Here is an 18,786-nt window from a genome sequence, read left to right on the forward strand (position 1 = left end):
GCATTGTTGTCAAGGATTCACCACATACTTGCGAGTGTGGATATCCTATGCGATCTGAGGAGATATTAGTGTGACAAATCTCTGGCCAGAGTACTTGATGTGATTTAAGAAATGGTTTCTTAGTAGCACATGCGATGTCACTAATTTGATCTTCAAGATGTATTGCATAGTTATCGAATCTTGAGCGACTCTCGATATACCAATGGTTGTTGATTCGATCGGGATATTTGGATGAAGGGACCGTACTGTACGCTAACCAAAATCTACTGGTTCTTGTAGGCACTATCAGTGATACCTAGGGAATCATGGGGCGATGTTGCTAGGCGCTTTACCTTGATTCGTTGGGCAAGTCGGAAAGTGTTTTTCCGAGTCACAAGGAGTTGTGAGCCCACGGCTAGCTGTATCCCTGAACCATTGAGGGTCACACAGTGTAATGGAGTTTTAATCCCCGTTGAGATAGTTAAATTTAAAGAGTTAAATTTAATGAACTAAGGAGTTGGACTTCTTAAATAAGAGTAAGGGAGTAGGATTTCCTAAAATGACATAGGGATGGACATTTTTGGAAACCACTGAATTCGGATTCAGGAAAATTTATTTTGACTTTAAAATGTGCAAAAATGGTTTCTGTGCACATTGGTGAAATCGGTTCATCAATCGGAGTCACGATGAATTTTATATTAATTTCTGAACGTGCGGGCTTTGCTTGTCGGGCCCTAGCTTATGACTAATGGGCCCTAAGGTGTTAGTGGCCTGCATTATAAATAAGTTATTGCAGTACAGAAATTAGACACAACAGCTCATTATTTTTGAGACAGAAATTTCGAACCCTCCTCTCTCTCAAAAATCAATCGGCCGACCCCTCCCTACCTCTGCCCGAGAAATTTCGGTCTGTGATTTTGAATCGCAGTCAGGAATAACGAATCAGATTCGTTTAATCTCTTCGCAGAAAAACTTCTGATAGATTTTCTAGTGCAATCTATCAGAGGGATTTAAACCCCATTCGTGGACCTGATTGAAGGAGTTCATCAGTTCCTGGGAGATACAAGAAGCGCAGAGAAATCTGTGTGGTGTCCATTAATCTCGCTTCGAGATTGAAGGTAAAATTTAATTAATTGTTATTTGAATTTTACACACACAATAATTTAATCGTTGAATGGTTGATACCCACACCATGGAATTGTTTCATGATAAAATTTTAAACTTCCGCTGCACCGGGTATCAATCGTGATTGATCTGACCGCCAGTTATCCAACATTCTCTTCTCCATCACCTTCCTCTTCACGCCTCCCTCCTCCATTGTTGAAGAAATCGATTCTTCAAGCTTCCAGATTTCATCCCGAGCTCGATCCGGCCGTTGGAATTTATTTCTGAAGGCAGATTATCGATCACTGCAGTGAGAGCTCTGTTATATTGTAAGTTCTTCTACGATCGGATACATTCTAGTTTTTGGATGTTGTTAGAATCGTTCGAGATTCGAGTATGTTGTTCTAGACAGAGTTCTGATCGTTTATTATCTGTCGGTTTTGAATTAGAGCGACGTTCGGATTTGTTATGATTTTTGGAAGCCATTTTCGAAAATGTGGATTTTTAGATTGATGGGTTTGCTTTGTTATTGTTGTTTTGGGCATTGATATGAGTTGATATCGGTATTGAACTGCTGTCTGCATTTCCGGTTTGTTCAGTTTATAGTCGTTATGCCGTCGGTTTGAGTTTTGGGTTTTCGAATCGTTTTTGTATTGATTGAAGTCTTGGCGTGTGAGTGATCGTGGTTGTTGATCAACTCTTGAATTCTTACAGATTCGTTGGAGTTTGTCGAGCCCTATGTTAGCAGCATTGTTCGTCGAGAGTTGGACGAAGAACGGTATAAAGAGTTTTCCTTGAACCGTTGCCTTGTTGTTGTTAGATTGTGTAGTTGTTTATACAATCTCTTTTGTAGCTTATCCAGAGTTGGAGCTACTGCATTGAAAGGTAAAAGCAGTCATCGCAGCGGGATAGCATACTCGGGACTGTGGTTCTCGAGTTTTCCCTTTTGAAATCACGTACTTGCATCTACACTTGTTCTAGCATGAGGAACTTGTGTTTTGTTTGATTGTTTTGGCTTATGTTTTATGTTTCTGTTATGCATTCATCTTGAGCCAATCTTGTTTTCAGCGGGCAGAACCGCCCTTTTTGTTTAGACGTTTGGGAACTATGATTGAGTGGCCCAGGTCGTAGTCGTTTCGTCTGGTGCTAGCATACTCATTATAGTTGCTCAAAGTCTAGAGGAGTGAGATACGTGGCACCACCTCGATTGGGAGAGTCGGTGAGTTGTTACGTGATCTTACCCTCGGGATCCCAAAGGCACAGCTGCAATCCCTCGTTATCAGATTTAATATCCCTGTTTAAAGACATGCATTCATTACGATGTTATTGATTTCGTTATTGTATTGAAAGCATGTTTGTTACTTGTATTACTTGTTATGTTGCTTTTACTAGGAATGTCATTCTCACCGGTTATCCGGCTGTTGCTTTGTTTTGTATGTGTACTTGGCAACAGGTGGGGCAGGAACAAGTCAGAAGAGGCATGGTTAGCTTCGAGGGCAAGTAGTAGAAGTGAGACTCGGTTTAGAAGTCGAATTAGCATGTTTATCTAGTTTAAGATTGGAGCATGTTAGAACTCGAACTTGATATGTTTTGTATTCGAACTCGATTTGTATTTTGGATTTTGAAACTTAGAATTGATGCATGTTCTACTCTTTCTTGTAATTGAATACTTCGTTGTTGAAAAAGTGTTAGTTGGATCATGTCGGAGCCTTTCCGGGTGTTGGATTGCACTTTTGGAGCCTTATTTTGAGCTAAAACAGCAGGCCATGCGCGCCCGCGCCTGGTGAGGAGCGCCCGCGCGTTCTGCTCCCTTTCGCGGAGGCCCGGGCAGGGCTGTATGCGCGCCCGCGCCTCGGGTGGCGCGCCCGCGCGTTACCCTGTGTAAAAAAAAAAAAAAACTTTGCTTTTAATCTTAGATCTTGTATGCGTAATTATTGTTTATTCTGAGATTAGATGATTAGAATCGAGGCCTCACACGGGACCTTCTAAATTTACACAATAAATTGGCTGCTGTTATTCAACCAGTACAGATACAGGTAGGTCGGGTCCTTAAAAATTTAGAATATAATTTATGTGCTCAACTTATACTCACATTTTACTCAAAGTTAGAATATAAAAGGATCCTTGTAAAAATCAGAATAGGCAAAAACGTTCATTCATAAAAAGAAATGACAAGCAATGTATAAGCCCGAACTGGGAAATAGAAAAAAATCAATGACCGCACAGGGTCTATCATTTGGATCATGTTTTGTAAAACAAAATTCACAACAGAAGCAAGAAATAATTAAAGGGCGGAGGCATCTTGGGGCCTTGAACTTTTGTCGGGATTGCTGATTTTCTCCGGCTCGACCTCCTCCGAGTCCTCGTCGGGCATATCATCTAGAGCCTTAGAGCAGTCCAGGAAAATGGAGGGGTGCTCGGTCTTTGAGTACCCATTAGCCCTGAACTGGGCTAGGCACCCCTTGAAACCCTCATCAAAGAAGGTAGCTGCCCTCTCCGCTACTGAGTTAGCAAAGTCCGCGGAATTCAGGAACTCCTTCTTCCCGACCTCTTTGGCACCCTCAAGTTCTTTGGTCAGGGCCCGTACCCGGTTCTCCAGTTCAATCTTATCCACCTCCAGCTCGGCAGTCTTCTTGTGGGCAGCCTCAAGAGCATCTCGCCCGGACTCAATCTCCACCCTCATCTCAGTCACCTCCTCGTCATGCTCATTCTTCATCTCACGAGTCTTACGGGTTAGCTCGGTAATGCGTGTCACAAAAGCCTCTTGATTGGCAGCATGATCTTCCCGGGTTTTCAGAGAACGGGTGGTAATCTCCCCTTCCCAAGCAAGAGTCTGTGCAACAGAGGAAAGAAGTAAAGGAATTAAGGCACGGGATCATCAAGTTTTTGTGATAATTTAAGGCAAAAACATACCTGCATAAACGACAAGGCAAAATTTTGCTCTGCCTCCAGGTCTGGCACCGCTCGCAAAATTCTTAAATCTGAGCGGGAGATCAAGTTTTGCATTATCCCCAAGCTTCCTCGGGGATCGGGCTTTGAGAAAAAAGACATATCGGGAACCCCGGGCTGATCGGACATTCCTGGAAGCTCATCATCAGGTAGGGATTCGAACTCCACTGCTAGGTCCTTGCCGTGAGCTCAGGATGAAGAAAAACTTGGCGGCTGCTTAAGATCAGGAAGACTAGTACTGCGTTGGTCCTTGCCATTGGAGGTCTTCTTCTTAGAGGGCTCGGCGGGAGGAGGCTCGGGATGAGCATCAGCCTCACTTTCTGTCTTCTTCCTCTTCAGATTATTCAAAGCAGCTCTGAAATTGGCAGTCATGGATGTAGATCGGATTTTGTCGTCTGAACAAATAAAAATATGATAATTAAATAAAAGGAAAAAATGGTAAATAAAGGTAGCAAGGGAACAGGGGTACTACCTACAGCCCCTTGGATCTCTACCCCCTTCACACTGAAGCCGAAATGACAGAGCAGGTCATCTTAGGGACTCAACATCAAAAGTTTGAGCAGACATTGTGTTGATAAAGTTTGTAAAGTCATGAGTGGGCAGAGCTGGGGGATCAGGAGTTGTAAAGTTCATAGCCCAATTGGACCGACATTCACAGGGCTGGTTGGCGGCTGCTTAAGATCAGGAAGACTAGTACTGCGTTGGTCCTTGCCATTGGAGGTCTTCTTCTTAGAGGGCTCGGCGGGAGGAGGCTCGGGATGAGCATCAGCCTCACTTTCTGTCTTCTTCCTCTTCAGATTATTCAAAGCAGCTCTGAAATTGGCAGGCATGGATGTAGATCGGATTTTGTCGTCTGAACAAATAAAAATATGATAATTAAATAAAAGGAAAAAATGGTAAATAAAGGTAGCAAGGGAACAGGGGTACTACCTACAGCCCCTTGGATCTCTACCCCCTTCACACTGAAGCCGAAATGACAGAGCAGGTCATCTTAGGGACTCAACATCAAAAGTTTGAGCAGACATTGTGTTGATAAAGTTTGTAAAGTCATGAGTGGGCAGAGCTGGGGGATCAGGAGTTGTAAAGTTCATAGCCCAATTGGACCGACATTCACAGGGCTGGTTGGGTTTAACAAAAAAATACCTGTTCGTCCAGCCCTTGTGTGAGCTGGGCTTACCCTTCAAAAAAGGATATTCGGGTCGCATAGAAATGTAAAAATGGCCCGGGTCCATTTTCTTAATTTGCAGGAAATGGATGAGATTTCCTAAGTCCAAAGGAATTTGGAAAAAACAAAAAAGGACACCTAACGATAAAATTGAACTAAAAGAGTTCGGGGATAATTGGCTGGGACATACGCAGAAATATTGACATAAGTATGACACGCAGCTCGGGATGGGAAATCTTAAACCCATCTTTACTTGGTCTAAGCTAAAACTCAAAAAGTCGGGGGGTGGTTTGTGAGATCGGTCCTTCCGACCTGGGATGAGGAGGTCATAACCCTCGGGCATCCCTGATCTCTCCTTAATGATAGGTCCCATGTCAGGGCTTAAATGGGATGCTAAGACCTTATACCATTGCCTACCCCTAGCGGATAATCGGGCTTCATCCGATCTAAGTTTATGAAGCCGTCTCAATTTTTCCTCGCGAGTCTCAGATAAATCTAGATCTGAATCTGAGCTATCAGAGTTGGAGGGCTCGGGGTGATCAGGGGGAGAGTTGGGTGCTTCAACAAATTCTACTATTTCTCGAAGGGAAGTTTCATCCGGGGATGACATATTAACTAACCTAATGAAGAGGTAAAACTTACAAATGGAAGTACTGCAATAGGTGTAGCTCGGGAACAATACAAGCAGGACGGGAACAGGCAGTCTGGGTCGGGCGAGCTCTCGAAATTTCGATAGCGTAACAACACAAGAGTGAAAGGTAAAAAATGAAATTTTTACTGACCTATTTATAGAGGTGGTGAATTGATCTAGACCGTTGATTGTTACTTCGATCTACGGCTCGGGACGGGACAAGTCAGGGCCATTTAGCTTCGGGAGATGAATCGTCGGAAAGCATCTGGGTCGTTCAAAATAAAACACATCACGCGGATCCTGATCTGAACCTTTCAAAGGAAATACATCCTGTGTATTCAATTCTGGGTTGTCCGAAGGAAGCATGAGTAGTTCGGGGTCAGGTATGCATTATTGGTCTAAATTCATTCTTCTTTTAGACCAGTTAGGGAGGTACTATTGATACCTCGTGAAATTATTTTAACCCGAACCCGTTCATTATGGGTTTACGAGGGTTGGCCCAATTAGGAAATTATTATTATTATATAAGGTCCAGCCCAGTTTTCTACCTGTTAGGTCTCAGGACCTGGGCTGATGTTAATGGGCCGACCCGAGCTAGGGTCCAATGAGCTGGGTTAGATTTTAATGGGCCGCGTACAATCATTTTACAATTCAATTGGGATTCTGATATATACGAGATAAGCTTAGATCTTTTCAAATATTTATGAGATAGAGATAAGCTTACAAAGGGACCAATGAGTGAAGAGTCCTACTCCATGACATGTCATAATTCGACTAGGTAACTTACTCTATTTTTACTATAAATACAGGTACTTTTATGGTGGTATTCATTCATTAATCACCATTCATTATTCACTCTCACTTTTATCTTCACGCACTTATATTCTCTCGTTTTCGTATTAATCATACCATCTGCCTTCAAGACACTGACTTAGGCATCGGAGGGGTCACACCGAAAACACTTTCGGCGCCCCTTGACCTAGCTGTTACTTGCGCAGATTTTAGTGGTGCCCGACCCGACCTGTTTCATAAAGGATTTGGAGGATCCATTCTATCAGACCGAACCCGAGGTAAAATTCCGACATCATCAGAATCATTGTGGATTAAATGGATACATCATAAATACCGGAGATTTGATGACGTGTGGAGTTGGAGGGGGAATAAAGAGGCGTTTACTCTGATCAAAAACTTGTTGATGCTTAGGGATGACATGGTGAATCGTATGGGCTCGGTGCTACAAGCTAGCAGAGGCTTGGAGAGGTGGTTTGAAGGTAATGGCGGATTAAGTAAGGCTTATGATTTTTTCTTACAAACTCGGGGTATTTGGCCTTGGAAACCTTTAGTTTGGAAATCTTGTATTATTCCAAAGCATAGAGTTATCCTATGGCTCCTAGCACATGGCAAGTTGCTTACTCGGGATCGCCTTGGATTTGTGGAAGATAAGAAATGTGGGCTTTGCAAGGATTGTGATGAATCTATTGGACACATGTTCTTTCAATGCAGAGTTGTTTGTGGTGTTTGGGATTGTATTCGAGATTGGTTGAACATGAAGAAGCTTATGAAATCTCCTAGTGCGATTTTGAAGGCATTCCGGGGTGTCTATCGGGGTGCGGGTAAACTGCCCAACATGAGAGCCATGGGGCTGGCGGCATGTGTCTACCAAGTTTGGAATGCTCGTAATAGAGCCTATTTTGATAATGAAGATTCGGATGTTGATGATATGGTCCGTCGTATCAAGATTTTAGTTTTACGAAATATGTATTCGAAGCATGACTCTATACCTATAGGATTCTGTTAGTTATTGGATTTTTCTTGTAATGTAAAAGCGATGACTTGCCTTTGTGGCTTCATTAATGGCGTATGAATGGTTGTAATTGCCCGGGGATGCCCGGTGTAGTTGTATATATCCTTTTACCCTTTTAATGAAAATTTATTTCATTTTAAAAAAAAAAAAAGTTATTTACTCACTAAAGGCTACACAATGTCGTTTTGCACGGATAGTAGAGAAGGTAAAATTCCAAGTACCCTGTTAAATTACAACCTCAATTTTTCAGTACATAAAAGAATGTAATCAGGCTAGCATAACCTGAAATCTTCAGACAAGACATTGCGGCCAATTTCGATTTGCAAGAATACATGAATGCTGAACAAGAGAATAAGCAGACCTATGTTTACACAGATCTTGAAGTATCATGAACCAACAAGGTTACGGAATCAGAGTATGTCTCCCACTTATTTTCTGCAACTTCTTGTGATAACTCCGAAGGCGGAGGTGGGATTTGCAATGGTTCAGTGTCACTTTCAAGCATTTCCAATACTTTACTCATCGAAGGTCGATCATCTGGACTCATTTGTATGCACCACAACGCGACTATTGTCATCCTCTTTATTTTCCCCCTACATTCATCATCTGTTTGATCAGCTTCTTCGAATTCAAAATCTCCGTCTTCGTTGACACGATCATAAATCCAATCTGGAAAATATTGGCTGGAATTGGGATCGTTCGCTGCCAAGTTTCGTTTTAGGCCGACCATTTCCATTAGAAGCATTCCAAAGCTATAGACGTCTGCCTTAAACGAGACCCCTCCGATGCTTCTGTTGATCAATTCAGGAGCCACATAACCTATAGTTCCCCGAGCCATAGTGAGGGTAACGATATTCTTCTCCGTTGAGTAAGATTTCGCGAGCCCGAAATCAGATATCTTTGGGGTGAAATCTTCAGCTAACAGTATGTTGTGAGGCTTGATGTCAAAATGCAATATTTGAATGTTACAACCACGATGCAGATACTCGATCCCTCGTGCCACTCCAACCGCGATCTTATACTTTGTGTCCCAGCTTAATGAACCGCTATCGCTTTCTCGATTAAAGATGTACTTCTCGAGTGAACCATTAGACATGAAGTCATACACAAGGGCAAACTTTGATCTTTCCGCACAATATCCAACAAGTTCAACCACATTTACATGATGTATCCTTCCAATCGTCGCGACCTCGTTGATGAAGTCTTGTCCATTTCCACTAGGATTGTTCAATACCTTTACGGCGACCGTAGTCCCACTTCGAAGCTTTCCCTTGTAAACAGAACCATAACCTCCTTTGCCCAGTTTTTCTCTAAAACCCCTGGTCATTTTCTTTATGTCTGCGTACGAGTATCTAATTGGCATGAGATTCATGTTTTGACTCTGCAAGAAGGCTTCTATCATGCCAAACATTGAAAAATGCCTTGTCCTGAATTTGTGTATCAGAATCCCAATCAGGAATGGCAATCCAATAAGGATCCTTTGGACAATGAGGATAACTGAAACATAATTCAAAACCGGACAATAAGTTGTAATCTGCTATTTGATGAACAGTTCAGTGCTAAAAAATCCAAGTTAAATGCTTACCGGCACAAATTTCAGAAAGCAAGAGCATATCTGCAAGTACACCACATAAACATGATAAATCAACGAGAGAAATTGAACTACAACTATCAGAATCTTGTAAATGTAATTTACATGAAATTTGGAGTGGGAAATACAACGGTGAAAGAAATGCTTACTCGTAATAGCAACATAGTACCACGGTGTGGGGCCTGCATTCTCCGGTATAAATTAAGAACCATTAGCATGAAGAACCTCAACAAATAAGAAATGTAGGATTGGATTTTGAAACGGAAACTACAAAAAATTTTAGATGTTTAAAACCATTTTCACATATATGTTGGAACCATATATTTGAAAGGCAGTGATTAAAATTGAAATCTTTTTGTCTCTGTCACATATATATATGTTGAACCATATTTATCTCACAATGATCTTGAGGTAAAGAAATGAAATTGGCTTGGTTAAAATCTTTAGCAGGAAGTCTTTTAGTCTCGTGAAAAAACATAAATATTTGATGCAAATTATTGTTTGAATTATAATGACAGACGTCAACTTGGCAACGTAAATTAATTAATTTTAAAGATATAACATGTAAGCATCAAACAAATCAACATTCTTACATGAAACTACGGTGTCCTGTCCCCAGGGGCTTCCTTTATCAAACGGGTACCTCGAAACATTTTTAACAACTAGTTCTGCAACGGGTTCAAGTATTTGGAAACATTAATAAAGCCTAAAGTTACCAGTTAATAATGTGGCTAATAAGCCCATGCCGATATTCAAGATTCTTACCTATCTCGAAAGTCAGCATCTGAAATTGTTTATAACAGTAATCCCTTAGACACACGGCTTTTTTACCATCAAACACGCAAACTTCGTTCTTGCTGCAGTTCTTATTAGCACAATAAACACTAGACCAAGAAACTTCAAATCCATATTGCAAGGAGTCGTGGATTTCAGACAGAGAGGGATCATTTTCTTGGTCACTATAAATCAATGGCGACGATGCCATCGTAACAAGGTCTATTCTGCACAAATCCCTAACATCTCGTGCATACAAGTAGCCAAATTTTATATACGTGTGAGGTGTAACTGATGTATTAGAGGAAGAAGGCCTACATGTATCTGTTGGAATGAAGGGAGTTTCGTTTAGGGGAAACGGGCAGCTCAAAAAAGTAATTGGCCGTGCTATCTGGATCGCCCTCCCGTCTGTCGTCAAGTCTTGGCTAAAGATGCTGTATGGGAAACCATTATATCTACTGAGATTGTACCAATTTGGAAAATAGGAAGGAAAAGAGCAAGTGTCATTGTTCTTTATGTTAGGATCGGCAAGGCGGATGGTGTAGTTTTGGTAATTGATGGCTTGAACATGATACTTTCGAGAATATACATATATCGAAGCAGCAGTAATATTGTTTTCACATGATATTTCATAGTTAGAATCACCACAGTCTTGTGGATCATCTTTGAGCCGAAAAGGGTAGCTGATATTACGAATATCGCCACAGGATGAAGGGTTGCAGGAAGAATTCTGATCTGCACATGAAGCTTTGATTATGATGAAAAAGGAAAGAATTAGGAGATCATAAGCTTGCATGATTACTTTTGGGTGGTGATGAGGTATCTGGATTGTGGAGGTATTTGGTAAACAGTTCTTGATTAAGAATATAACAACTGCTAATGCAAATTTTCCATGGAATGACCAGCACTTTATTTGGTCTATATATTATAATGACTTTTACATTTTACCTGTCACACATGAATGACTTGGAAGACATGACTAACATTGCCAGCCAATCACAAACACTTGGAAGATTCCAGGAAAGTTACGTTGCATCATAAATCTGGACCTCCCCAACAAAGAAATGCATTTATTCTAAACCGCTGACTTTTATCAAAGAAATTAAATTCAAAAGCCATCCATTTGAGAATAGTGAAAAAGATTAGCTTGACAATTGACTCACAATCTTGCATTTACAAAATCGTCTTAAAACAGGCACAGACACAAGAACCATAGATAATACGCCAAGATGGCTCCTGAATTCAAAGCCCTTATATTCTTCTTATGTTTCTTTCCGGTGCTTGGTGTTATGGCAAATGATATTTGTGTGCCGACGAGTTGCGGAAACGATGGCCCCATAATTCGATTTCCCTTCAGGCTTAAATATCGGCAGCCTCAGCACTGCGGCTATGATCCGGGTTTTGATTTATATTGCAACGAAAGAAATGAAACCGTGCTCGTGCTTCCTGTCTCGGTGGAGTTTATAGTGAAGCAAATTGACTATGTTTCTCAAAGAGTTGAACTTTATGATGAGAGGGGTTGCTTTACTGAAAAACTGCATTTTTTAAATGCATCTGCATCCACCTTCCAGTTTATCATCTATGAGGACTATCCGTACTACTTACGCGACTTGAACATTTTTAATTGTTCGACCTCAAATGAATTTTTGCAGTTCTACTCAGTCCGATGCCTAAATAAATCAGGCTATGGGATCTATATCATTCCATCGTCCTCTGACATGGATTCGGAACAACTTGTTTCATGCACCAAGCTTTATAAAGTTCCCTCAGCTCCATGGCTAAGAGGCGGTGATAATTATCTCTACTTGAAATGGTTTGAACCAGCAGCATGTGGGCGCTGTGAGTCTCAAGGAAAAAGATGCAGCATGAATCGTAATACAAGAGACCACCAGCTACTGTGTGACGACAAACCCATGAAAAAGCAAGGTAAGGTATACAGAGCTGAGCTTATTCATTCCATCCATTTTTTAATTTGGTCACAAAATACTCATCACATTTCTGGGTTTCTCTACAGGTGTGTCACAGAGACTATTACTCGCCGGTGAGGAATATATATGCCTGTATTGTTGTTCAATGATGTGATGAATTCTTACCCATATGTTGTTTCTACTGATTCTGATTTCCTGCAGGTGAAGTCTTGGGTCCTTTTCTTTTTTTGGTGACACTAGTATCTCTCTACGGTCTTTACGTCTCGATTAGAGCAGACGAGGAGCATAAGCTCAAGGTTGAAATGTTTTTGAAAGACTACAGAGCTCTTAAGCCTACTAGGTTCACTTATGCTGATATAAGGAAGATGACCAATGAGTTTAGTGAAAGATTGGGAGAAGGAGCCTATGGAATTGTTTACAAAGGAAAACTGTCGGGTGAGATATACGTCGCGGTGAAGGTCCTCAGCAATTCCTTGGGGAATGGCGAGGAGTTCATCAATGAAGTAGGCACCATAGGGAGAATCCACCATGTCAATGTGGTCCGCTTGGTCGGCTATTGCGCGGATGGGTTGAGCCGAGCTCTTGTGTACGAGTTCCTACCAAATGATTCTCTAGAAAAGCTCATTTTCCTCGAGGGGCCTAAGAGAAGTTCGCTCGGTATGGAAAAGATGCATGATATTGCTCTAGGCATAGCCAAAGGGATCGAGTATCTTCACGAGGGGTGTGATCAACAAATCCTTCATTTCGACATCAAGCCAAATAACATCCTGCTGGACCATAAATTCAACCCGAAGATCTGCGATTTTGGTCTGGCGAAATTGTGTTCCAAGGAGCAAAGCGCCGTGTCTATGACTGCTGCCAGAGGGACGATGGGCTACATGGCTCCTGAGGTGGTGTCGAGGACATTTGGTAGAGTGTCGTATAAATCAGATGTTTACAGCTTTGGAATGCTATTGCTTGAAATGGTTGGGGGGAGGAAGAACACAGATCATTCCGCGAATACTAGTCAAGTATACTTTCCTCAATGGATTTATAATGGATTGAGTCGAGGAGAAGATACGTCGTCGCTCATTGAAGTGAAAGACGACGAATGTAAGATAGCAAGGCAGCTTACAATGGTAGGACTCTGGTGTATTCAGTGGTATCCCGCTGATCGGCCGTCTATGAAAACCGTGGTGCAAATGCTGGAAGGAGATGGAGACAGCCTCACCATGCCACCGAGTCCATTCCCAGCTACTAATGCTCCAAATTCAGGTGTTAGAATACATGGAAGACATCATCACACAGAGTTGGATATTATAAAAGAATGATAGGAAAAAGAAAACATTTCAAATAATTTCTAATCCTACCTATGGATCCTTTATATATCCCGTGAATCGAGGAAGTATCACAAATCCTTCTACCTTCTCTATGAATTGCCTTCTTGGTTTCGTGTTAAACTAGAACCTTATTTATGAACGAAGATCTTGCTAATGTTTCGTATATATACAAATGTAACTAATATTTGAAAACTCTGCTCTACATTATGATATAAATTTACGCAATATCCATTACACACATTGTGTCATAGTACATGCAAAAAAACCATGTCATCTTCATTTCATTAAAAATATCTAAAAACTTATTTTAATAATTTATAATTTATTTATATTTTTGAATTTTTAAATTAAATAATCGTATCATCTCTAACATATTAAAAATAATGTTTTTTAAATGTTCAATTTTAATGTAATCTCTATACATTTGACACAACCGTTGACATAAACATTTTAATGTATCACAGAACTCAGAACATTTTTATATGCTCTATTACAAAAAAAATATATGCAATTATGCATTGCACCGAGAGGCACTTTCAAATTCCTAAAAGTACATGGGTGAAATTGCAATTAATCACTATATTGGATCTCCACGCCGGTTCAGACCCAAATTTGAAATCCCCGTAGCCCAGCCCAGCCCAGTATCAGATTTCCATCCTCAACAAGACGAAATCTGACACAGCGCCGCGCCCCGCGAAACTCGAAGCTTGGTACAGAATGGCAGCAATCGCCGGCGAATCATCGGAAGGGGAGCTAGACGGAGTTCCTGCGGAGGTGGCGAGTCATAAGGTCTCAGAATTTATCGAGGAGAATATCCCATGGATGGATTACGCTGTTCAGCAGGCACAAATTGCACAGAAGACGGTCGAAAGGTCCGTAGAGAGTGCAATCGAAATCACCAAATCGAGATTCGATCGCATTAGCACCACATCCTCCGCTCATTTCAACCAAACCATTGTAATGTTCTAATTTTTCACTCTTTTTGCCATTCGCTTTTATGTTAGGTTGTAGGTGTTTCAGTTGTTTTGTTTTAACCTTTTTTTAATTTTCTGGTAAATTAAAGGAATACGGAAACTAAGCAGTTTTTCCGCTTGTATCAACATAAGCATAAACTCTGCTCAGAGACTCTAAATACTCTTGTTCTTATCTCTTGTGATGAATGCCAGTTCGCCTATTTGATGCGCAAATCATGAAGGAAGTCTTTTTTGTTTGCTGTTGGCGAATAGGAATACATTGCTATGTTTCTTGTTTTCATTTATTTGAATCATTTCTCTGCATTTTAAAATTTGCGATTATTTTTCTTTGAGCAACTGGGCATTACTGGATGTTGTCGCCATCTATGCTTCAGATTCATACCATGTTCCAGCATGAATACTCCATTGACTGACGTCTAGACAAAAATTTTCCCATTTTATGCTGGATACTTTTGTCCCGATTTTACACCACTCTATGCCTTGGCTATATGTGGGCATGCCTTCCATTTTTGTTGTGTTAGCACGGCTAGGGGTTGGGACACGTATTGTTAGAAATTTCAGCTCGAACAAGAGATATAATTGTGTATAGGTTTCATCACTTTGGCCAGGTTCTCAAATTATTTTCAGTACCGGTACTTTAGGACAAAAATGAATAACCAGAGTTTGTATAGTCTAATATCCATGGTAGGATTTCATTGATGTTTTGTGTGCCAAAATGAACTTGTTGTGTGCCTGGAAATCTATCTTAAGCATTGGGGAAACTATATCTTTTATGATTTTATCTTGGTGACCGTATAAGGTATACCTTGGACCTTTTCTGGAGATTGTTAGTTTAACGCAAGGTTTATATTCTAATAAGATGAACGAAAGCCTAAGGTTTTAGTATCAAGGCTTCTAACACATTATTTAATCCTCACCAGCACTGCAGGCAGGCATATACTCATGCTAGTTCTCAAAGCACACATTCTTTAAAAATTTGATCTAGAGCTTTAGTTGTTCCTGATTAATTGATTATAATAGATTCCGACTATTTTCCTGCAAATGCTCAATTTATCAGATGAGGTTTATGTACTCGTTTGAGTTGACAGAATCTTGGTGCAGGATTCCTTGCAATGTGTCAAGTCTGATTATAGCGCCTATGAGGACATTGTTTTTGGGAAGATAAAAGGTTGCTTGTGCTGAATAATCATGATATGTTGGTGCCTGTGATCATTTGAAATTTATTTATTTTTGTCCCTTTTGGTTTTTAAATTTTTCTATGACATTAATGTTTTGCAGAGGGCTTTCTCATTGCTTCTTCACACCCGTTGATGGCCACAGGAGCTGTTCTTGGTTTAGGATTATTGGGTCTGAAAAGTAAGTCGAAAATGGTGGATGGGTTTACAAATGAATTTGCTAATGTAGTTGGAACAAAGACTTAAATTACCCATTATTTTTTCTGATTATTGAGTGTTCAAAATTTTTTCTTTATATGTAAAATTTGTCATCATTGTCAACAGGGACCAGACAATTCCTGTACTACAATTCAATGCGCCTCTTTGTCAGCGAAGAGGTATCACGACGATTATTGATTCTCTTGTATTTATGATATATCAATACAGAGTTTACCATATATAGACTCAAAAGCAGGTGAAAATAGTTTTTCCTGGCAATGTAACATTGTGAAATAGATGAAAAATCTGTGAAGTTTTGGTTTAATTGGCTGGCTCCACTTAGATAGCAAAGAAAATCTATTAATCATATTAAATATCTCATTGTTTGAGACTCTTGGATAGAGAACAAATTATGTTGTAAATGATGTTTCTGAGCCAGGTATTACTTTCTAGAGCGGATGTGAAGGTCAAGGAATTGCGGCAATCTATGGATCTTTTGAAGGCTGAAGCTGAAAAGTTGGAGGTATTCTTTTTTGGATAACTTTGTATGCTTGATACAACACCTGAAGCATTCTTCGATCATACTTACTGCTTTTCTGGAAAGGTTTACATCTTCCTGTTACCACCCCCTCTCCCTTGGCTTCCATTCAAAAACATCAAATAAATGTTGATAAGGTTTGAGATTTCAAACAGATAGTGAGAAAATTTTTAATGGGTGGATTGTGAATAAATACTTGTGATTTTTTACTCACCTGGACTTAGAAATGACGTGTGCGCTTAATACATTAGAAAAAGGCAGTGCAAGCAGAAGATGACTTGTTACGAGGGAGAACAAAACTCAGGCAGGCCGGAAAGCAAATTCATACTGCCATCAACTCTGCTTATAAGATAGAAAGACAAGCAGGGGGTTTGTAAACCGTTTCCTCTCTTTCTTTATGAAATATTTATCTGTCTATGTTGGCCTCTGTCCATGGGTAGGGGCAGAGATAATGATATGTCAAGCAATAACAATTTTGTTTTCTTTCTCGATCAGATTGTCTGATATGATTTATGTTGTATCAGGCTTGAAGGATGTTCTTAGAGAGCTTCCAAGCAGAGAAGCATCCCGGTTTAGAACACAAGTAAGTCCCTTTGACTATTTATCTGAAGTGGAAATATAAATCTTGTGGCTTGTAATATTCCTGTTTGTGATTGAAGATCAAAAGATCTTGTTTCATAAGTTTCTGCTGACTACATTGGTAGCAGGTTTTATGGAGCAAGGTTCAGGTTTCTTATCTTAAAAAACTGTTGGTTTTTTCACAATTTCATTTTTGCAAACCTTGGCATAGTAGTCATGTTTCATTGGTCTTAATTTAGACATTTCAAATCTATACAATATTAACCTTTTAGTATTGTCATAGAATTATATATCAGCTTGTAATCTATTGCCAAGTGACTTTAGCTGCATTTTTCATCATCATTGTTAAATATTGCGGCAAAAACTTGCAATTCGTATTTCATAATAAGTAAACTGTAAAAGCGGTCATCATTGGCATCTTCAATGTTTGTTGGATGGCCCATCCTAATTGAGAAGAACTGAAGGATTAAATTATGCCGATGGCCAACAAAGTTTTAACTCTTGTCTCTTGGAATAGAGCATATTTGTATTTTGTGGCCTTTATATATCATTCTTCCCTTTTAAAGTAGAGGAGATTGACCGGAAGACATACGCAAACAGCATAAATATGGCCTGGTTGAGCCTCTGGGTCATAGTTTAGGCAAATGTTGCTTTTGGTACCTTGTTTACTCGTCGAAGTTCATACTGAAAAATGTGCCTACAGAACAAGCATTTAACTCTTCAAGACATCATATAGTATGTCATCTATTCTGTACTCCTTTAATAAAAATTTGTGCTCTTGGCAAGTTTTGCAGGCTTGCAGCCACACTGTTTATTGAAAATGTGAAATAATTTATTTTAGTCTTTAACTTTTACCTTTAAGAGTTAGACTTCATCATTATTCACTTAGTCAAGCAGGAAAAAAGATCCGAACACTAGATAAATGTGGTGAAACTCGAAGTTATTAATTGTTACTGCGTGTAACAAAACATAGCATTTTCATTGTAACAAATACTCATGGTGACTACTTTTCTACTCTTAGGTTACGAACCTTGCTAAAGAGGCGAAACGAGAAAGGAATACTCTGTCCAAAGAAGTTACGAAGATCAGCAATTATGGGATCTCAGTTTGAAACTTGCCTATCTTAATCCTCTTTCCATGGATATTGGTCCAATACCATTTCTTGAATCTCCTAGATGCCCGGAACATTAGTTCCTCTCTTTTTGAATAAAAGTGGTTGCGGAGTATGTTTTTCAAATTTTTGGCAGTGAACATGTATACATTTGAAAGCCAGCAACGAAACTTTTACCGCGTACTGTTTTCTAAAAATGAGTTATGGATGGCTTCAACTCCTGTTTTGTGGCCTTTTTATGCCATCGTCGTATTATTTCTTACACTGTGCAGTGTATATTTCTGAACATCACTTGTTAACAATCAAGGCCGAGTTCTTGGTTCTGAATGTTCACTCGCAGACTTTACCTAGAATTGATGATTCCTCGCCTCTTGCATGACTTGATGTCATTGACTTGACGTACCACCAAGAAACTGATTGTATGTTTCACAAGACTTTTTACGGCAAGAAAATTCAAACACATCATTCTCATATTTAATGCCCATACATTAGCTTGACTCTTACAATTTCATGTAAAAAGTCATTTACAAACTGTTAAAAGCATCAAGATTCTAACCTTACAAAGACCATAAAAATTCTAAAACAATGATTTTTTTCCCTTTTGTTCACCGCTCAACGAACCAAACAGCTCATATTCTAGGATAGTTTGTTCTATATCTGGTGATAAAGTGAGGGCTATTCTCCTTCCTTTTTTGTTGTCGATGCAATTTTACAAGATTTGTTGCAATAAAATTTGCTTCATTGGAATTATTATTATTATTATTATTTTTATCAGGACGCATGGATACTTTAAATTATTATGTTCGATAAAAATGTGCTTCTAAGATCATAGAAATATAAAATTAAAGTAAGATGAAGCTACCTAAAAATAGGCAAACAATTAAGCTCAAACTTCCAACCAACACAAATGCTAACATTCCATCCAACATTTTATTAACTTACCATATTAAAGAATCAATAGCCTTGA

At 39.7% G+C, this 18,786-nt stretch overlaps 4 protein-coding genes across 4 annotated transcripts; 3 read left to right on the plus strand and 1 right to left on the minus strand.

Moving 5' to 3' along the window:
- The first annotated feature begins 7,038 nt into the window (after positions 1 to 7,038).
- LOC140861720 (uncharacterized) lies at positions 7,039 to 7,626 on the plus strand. The gene has a single exon (XM_073264737.1). It carries the CDS (start codon positions 7,039 to 7,041, stop codon positions 7,624 to 7,626), a length of 588 nt encoding a protein of 195 aa, XP_073120838.1.
- A 203-nt stretch (positions 7,627 to 7,829) lies between these two features.
- On the minus strand, positions 7,830 to 11,199 carry LOC140864834 (LEAF RUST 10 DISEASE-RESISTANCE LOCUS RECEPTOR-LIKE PROTEIN KINASE-like 2.3). The gene is made up of 5 exons (XM_073269217.1): positions 9,989 to 11,199; positions 9,817 to 9,891; positions 9,373 to 9,405; positions 9,218 to 9,247; positions 7,830 to 9,129 (listed from the first exon to the last, which is right to left on the minus strand). The coding sequence occupies exons 1-5, from the start codon at positions 10,791 to 10,793 to the stop codon at positions 8,000 to 8,002; spliced, it is 2,073 nt and encodes a 690-aa protein (XP_073125318.1). The 5' UTR covers positions 10,794 to 11,199; the 3' UTR covers positions 7,830 to 7,999.
- Positions 10,733 to 13,469, plus strand: LOC140864835 (rust resistance kinase Lr10-like). Its single transcript, XM_073269218.1, has 4 exons — positions 10,733 to 10,833; positions 11,193 to 11,923; positions 12,012 to 12,038; positions 12,127 to 13,469. The coding sequence occupies exons 2-4, from the start codon at positions 11,227 to 11,229 to the stop codon at positions 13,233 to 13,235; spliced, it is 1,833 nt and encodes a 610-aa protein (XP_073125319.1). The 5' UTR covers positions 10,733 to 10,833; positions 11,193 to 11,226; the 3' UTR covers positions 13,236 to 13,469.
- Positions 13,470 to 13,872: 403 nt separating this feature from the next.
- LOC140864913 (RGS1-HXK1-interacting protein 1) lies at positions 13,873 to 18,142 on the plus strand. Its single transcript, XM_073269325.1, has 8 exons — positions 13,873 to 14,201; positions 15,320 to 15,386; positions 15,497 to 15,574; positions 15,718 to 15,770; positions 16,031 to 16,114; positions 16,381 to 16,498; positions 16,654 to 16,712; positions 17,730 to 18,142. The coding sequence occupies exons 1-8, from the start codon at positions 13,962 to 13,964 to the stop codon at positions 17,817 to 17,819; spliced, it is 789 nt and encodes a 262-aa protein (XP_073125426.1). The 5' UTR covers positions 13,873 to 13,961; the 3' UTR covers positions 17,820 to 18,142.
- The last annotated feature ends 644 nt before the right edge of the window (positions 18,143 to 18,786 follow it).

This window comes from Henckelia pumila, chromosome 4 (genome assembly GCF_033568475.1).
Source record: "Henckelia pumila isolate YLH828 chromosome 4, ASM3356847v2, whole genome shotgun sequence".
NCBI lineage: Eukaryota > Viridiplantae > Streptophyta > Magnoliopsida > Lamiales > Gesneriaceae > Henckelia > Henckelia pumila.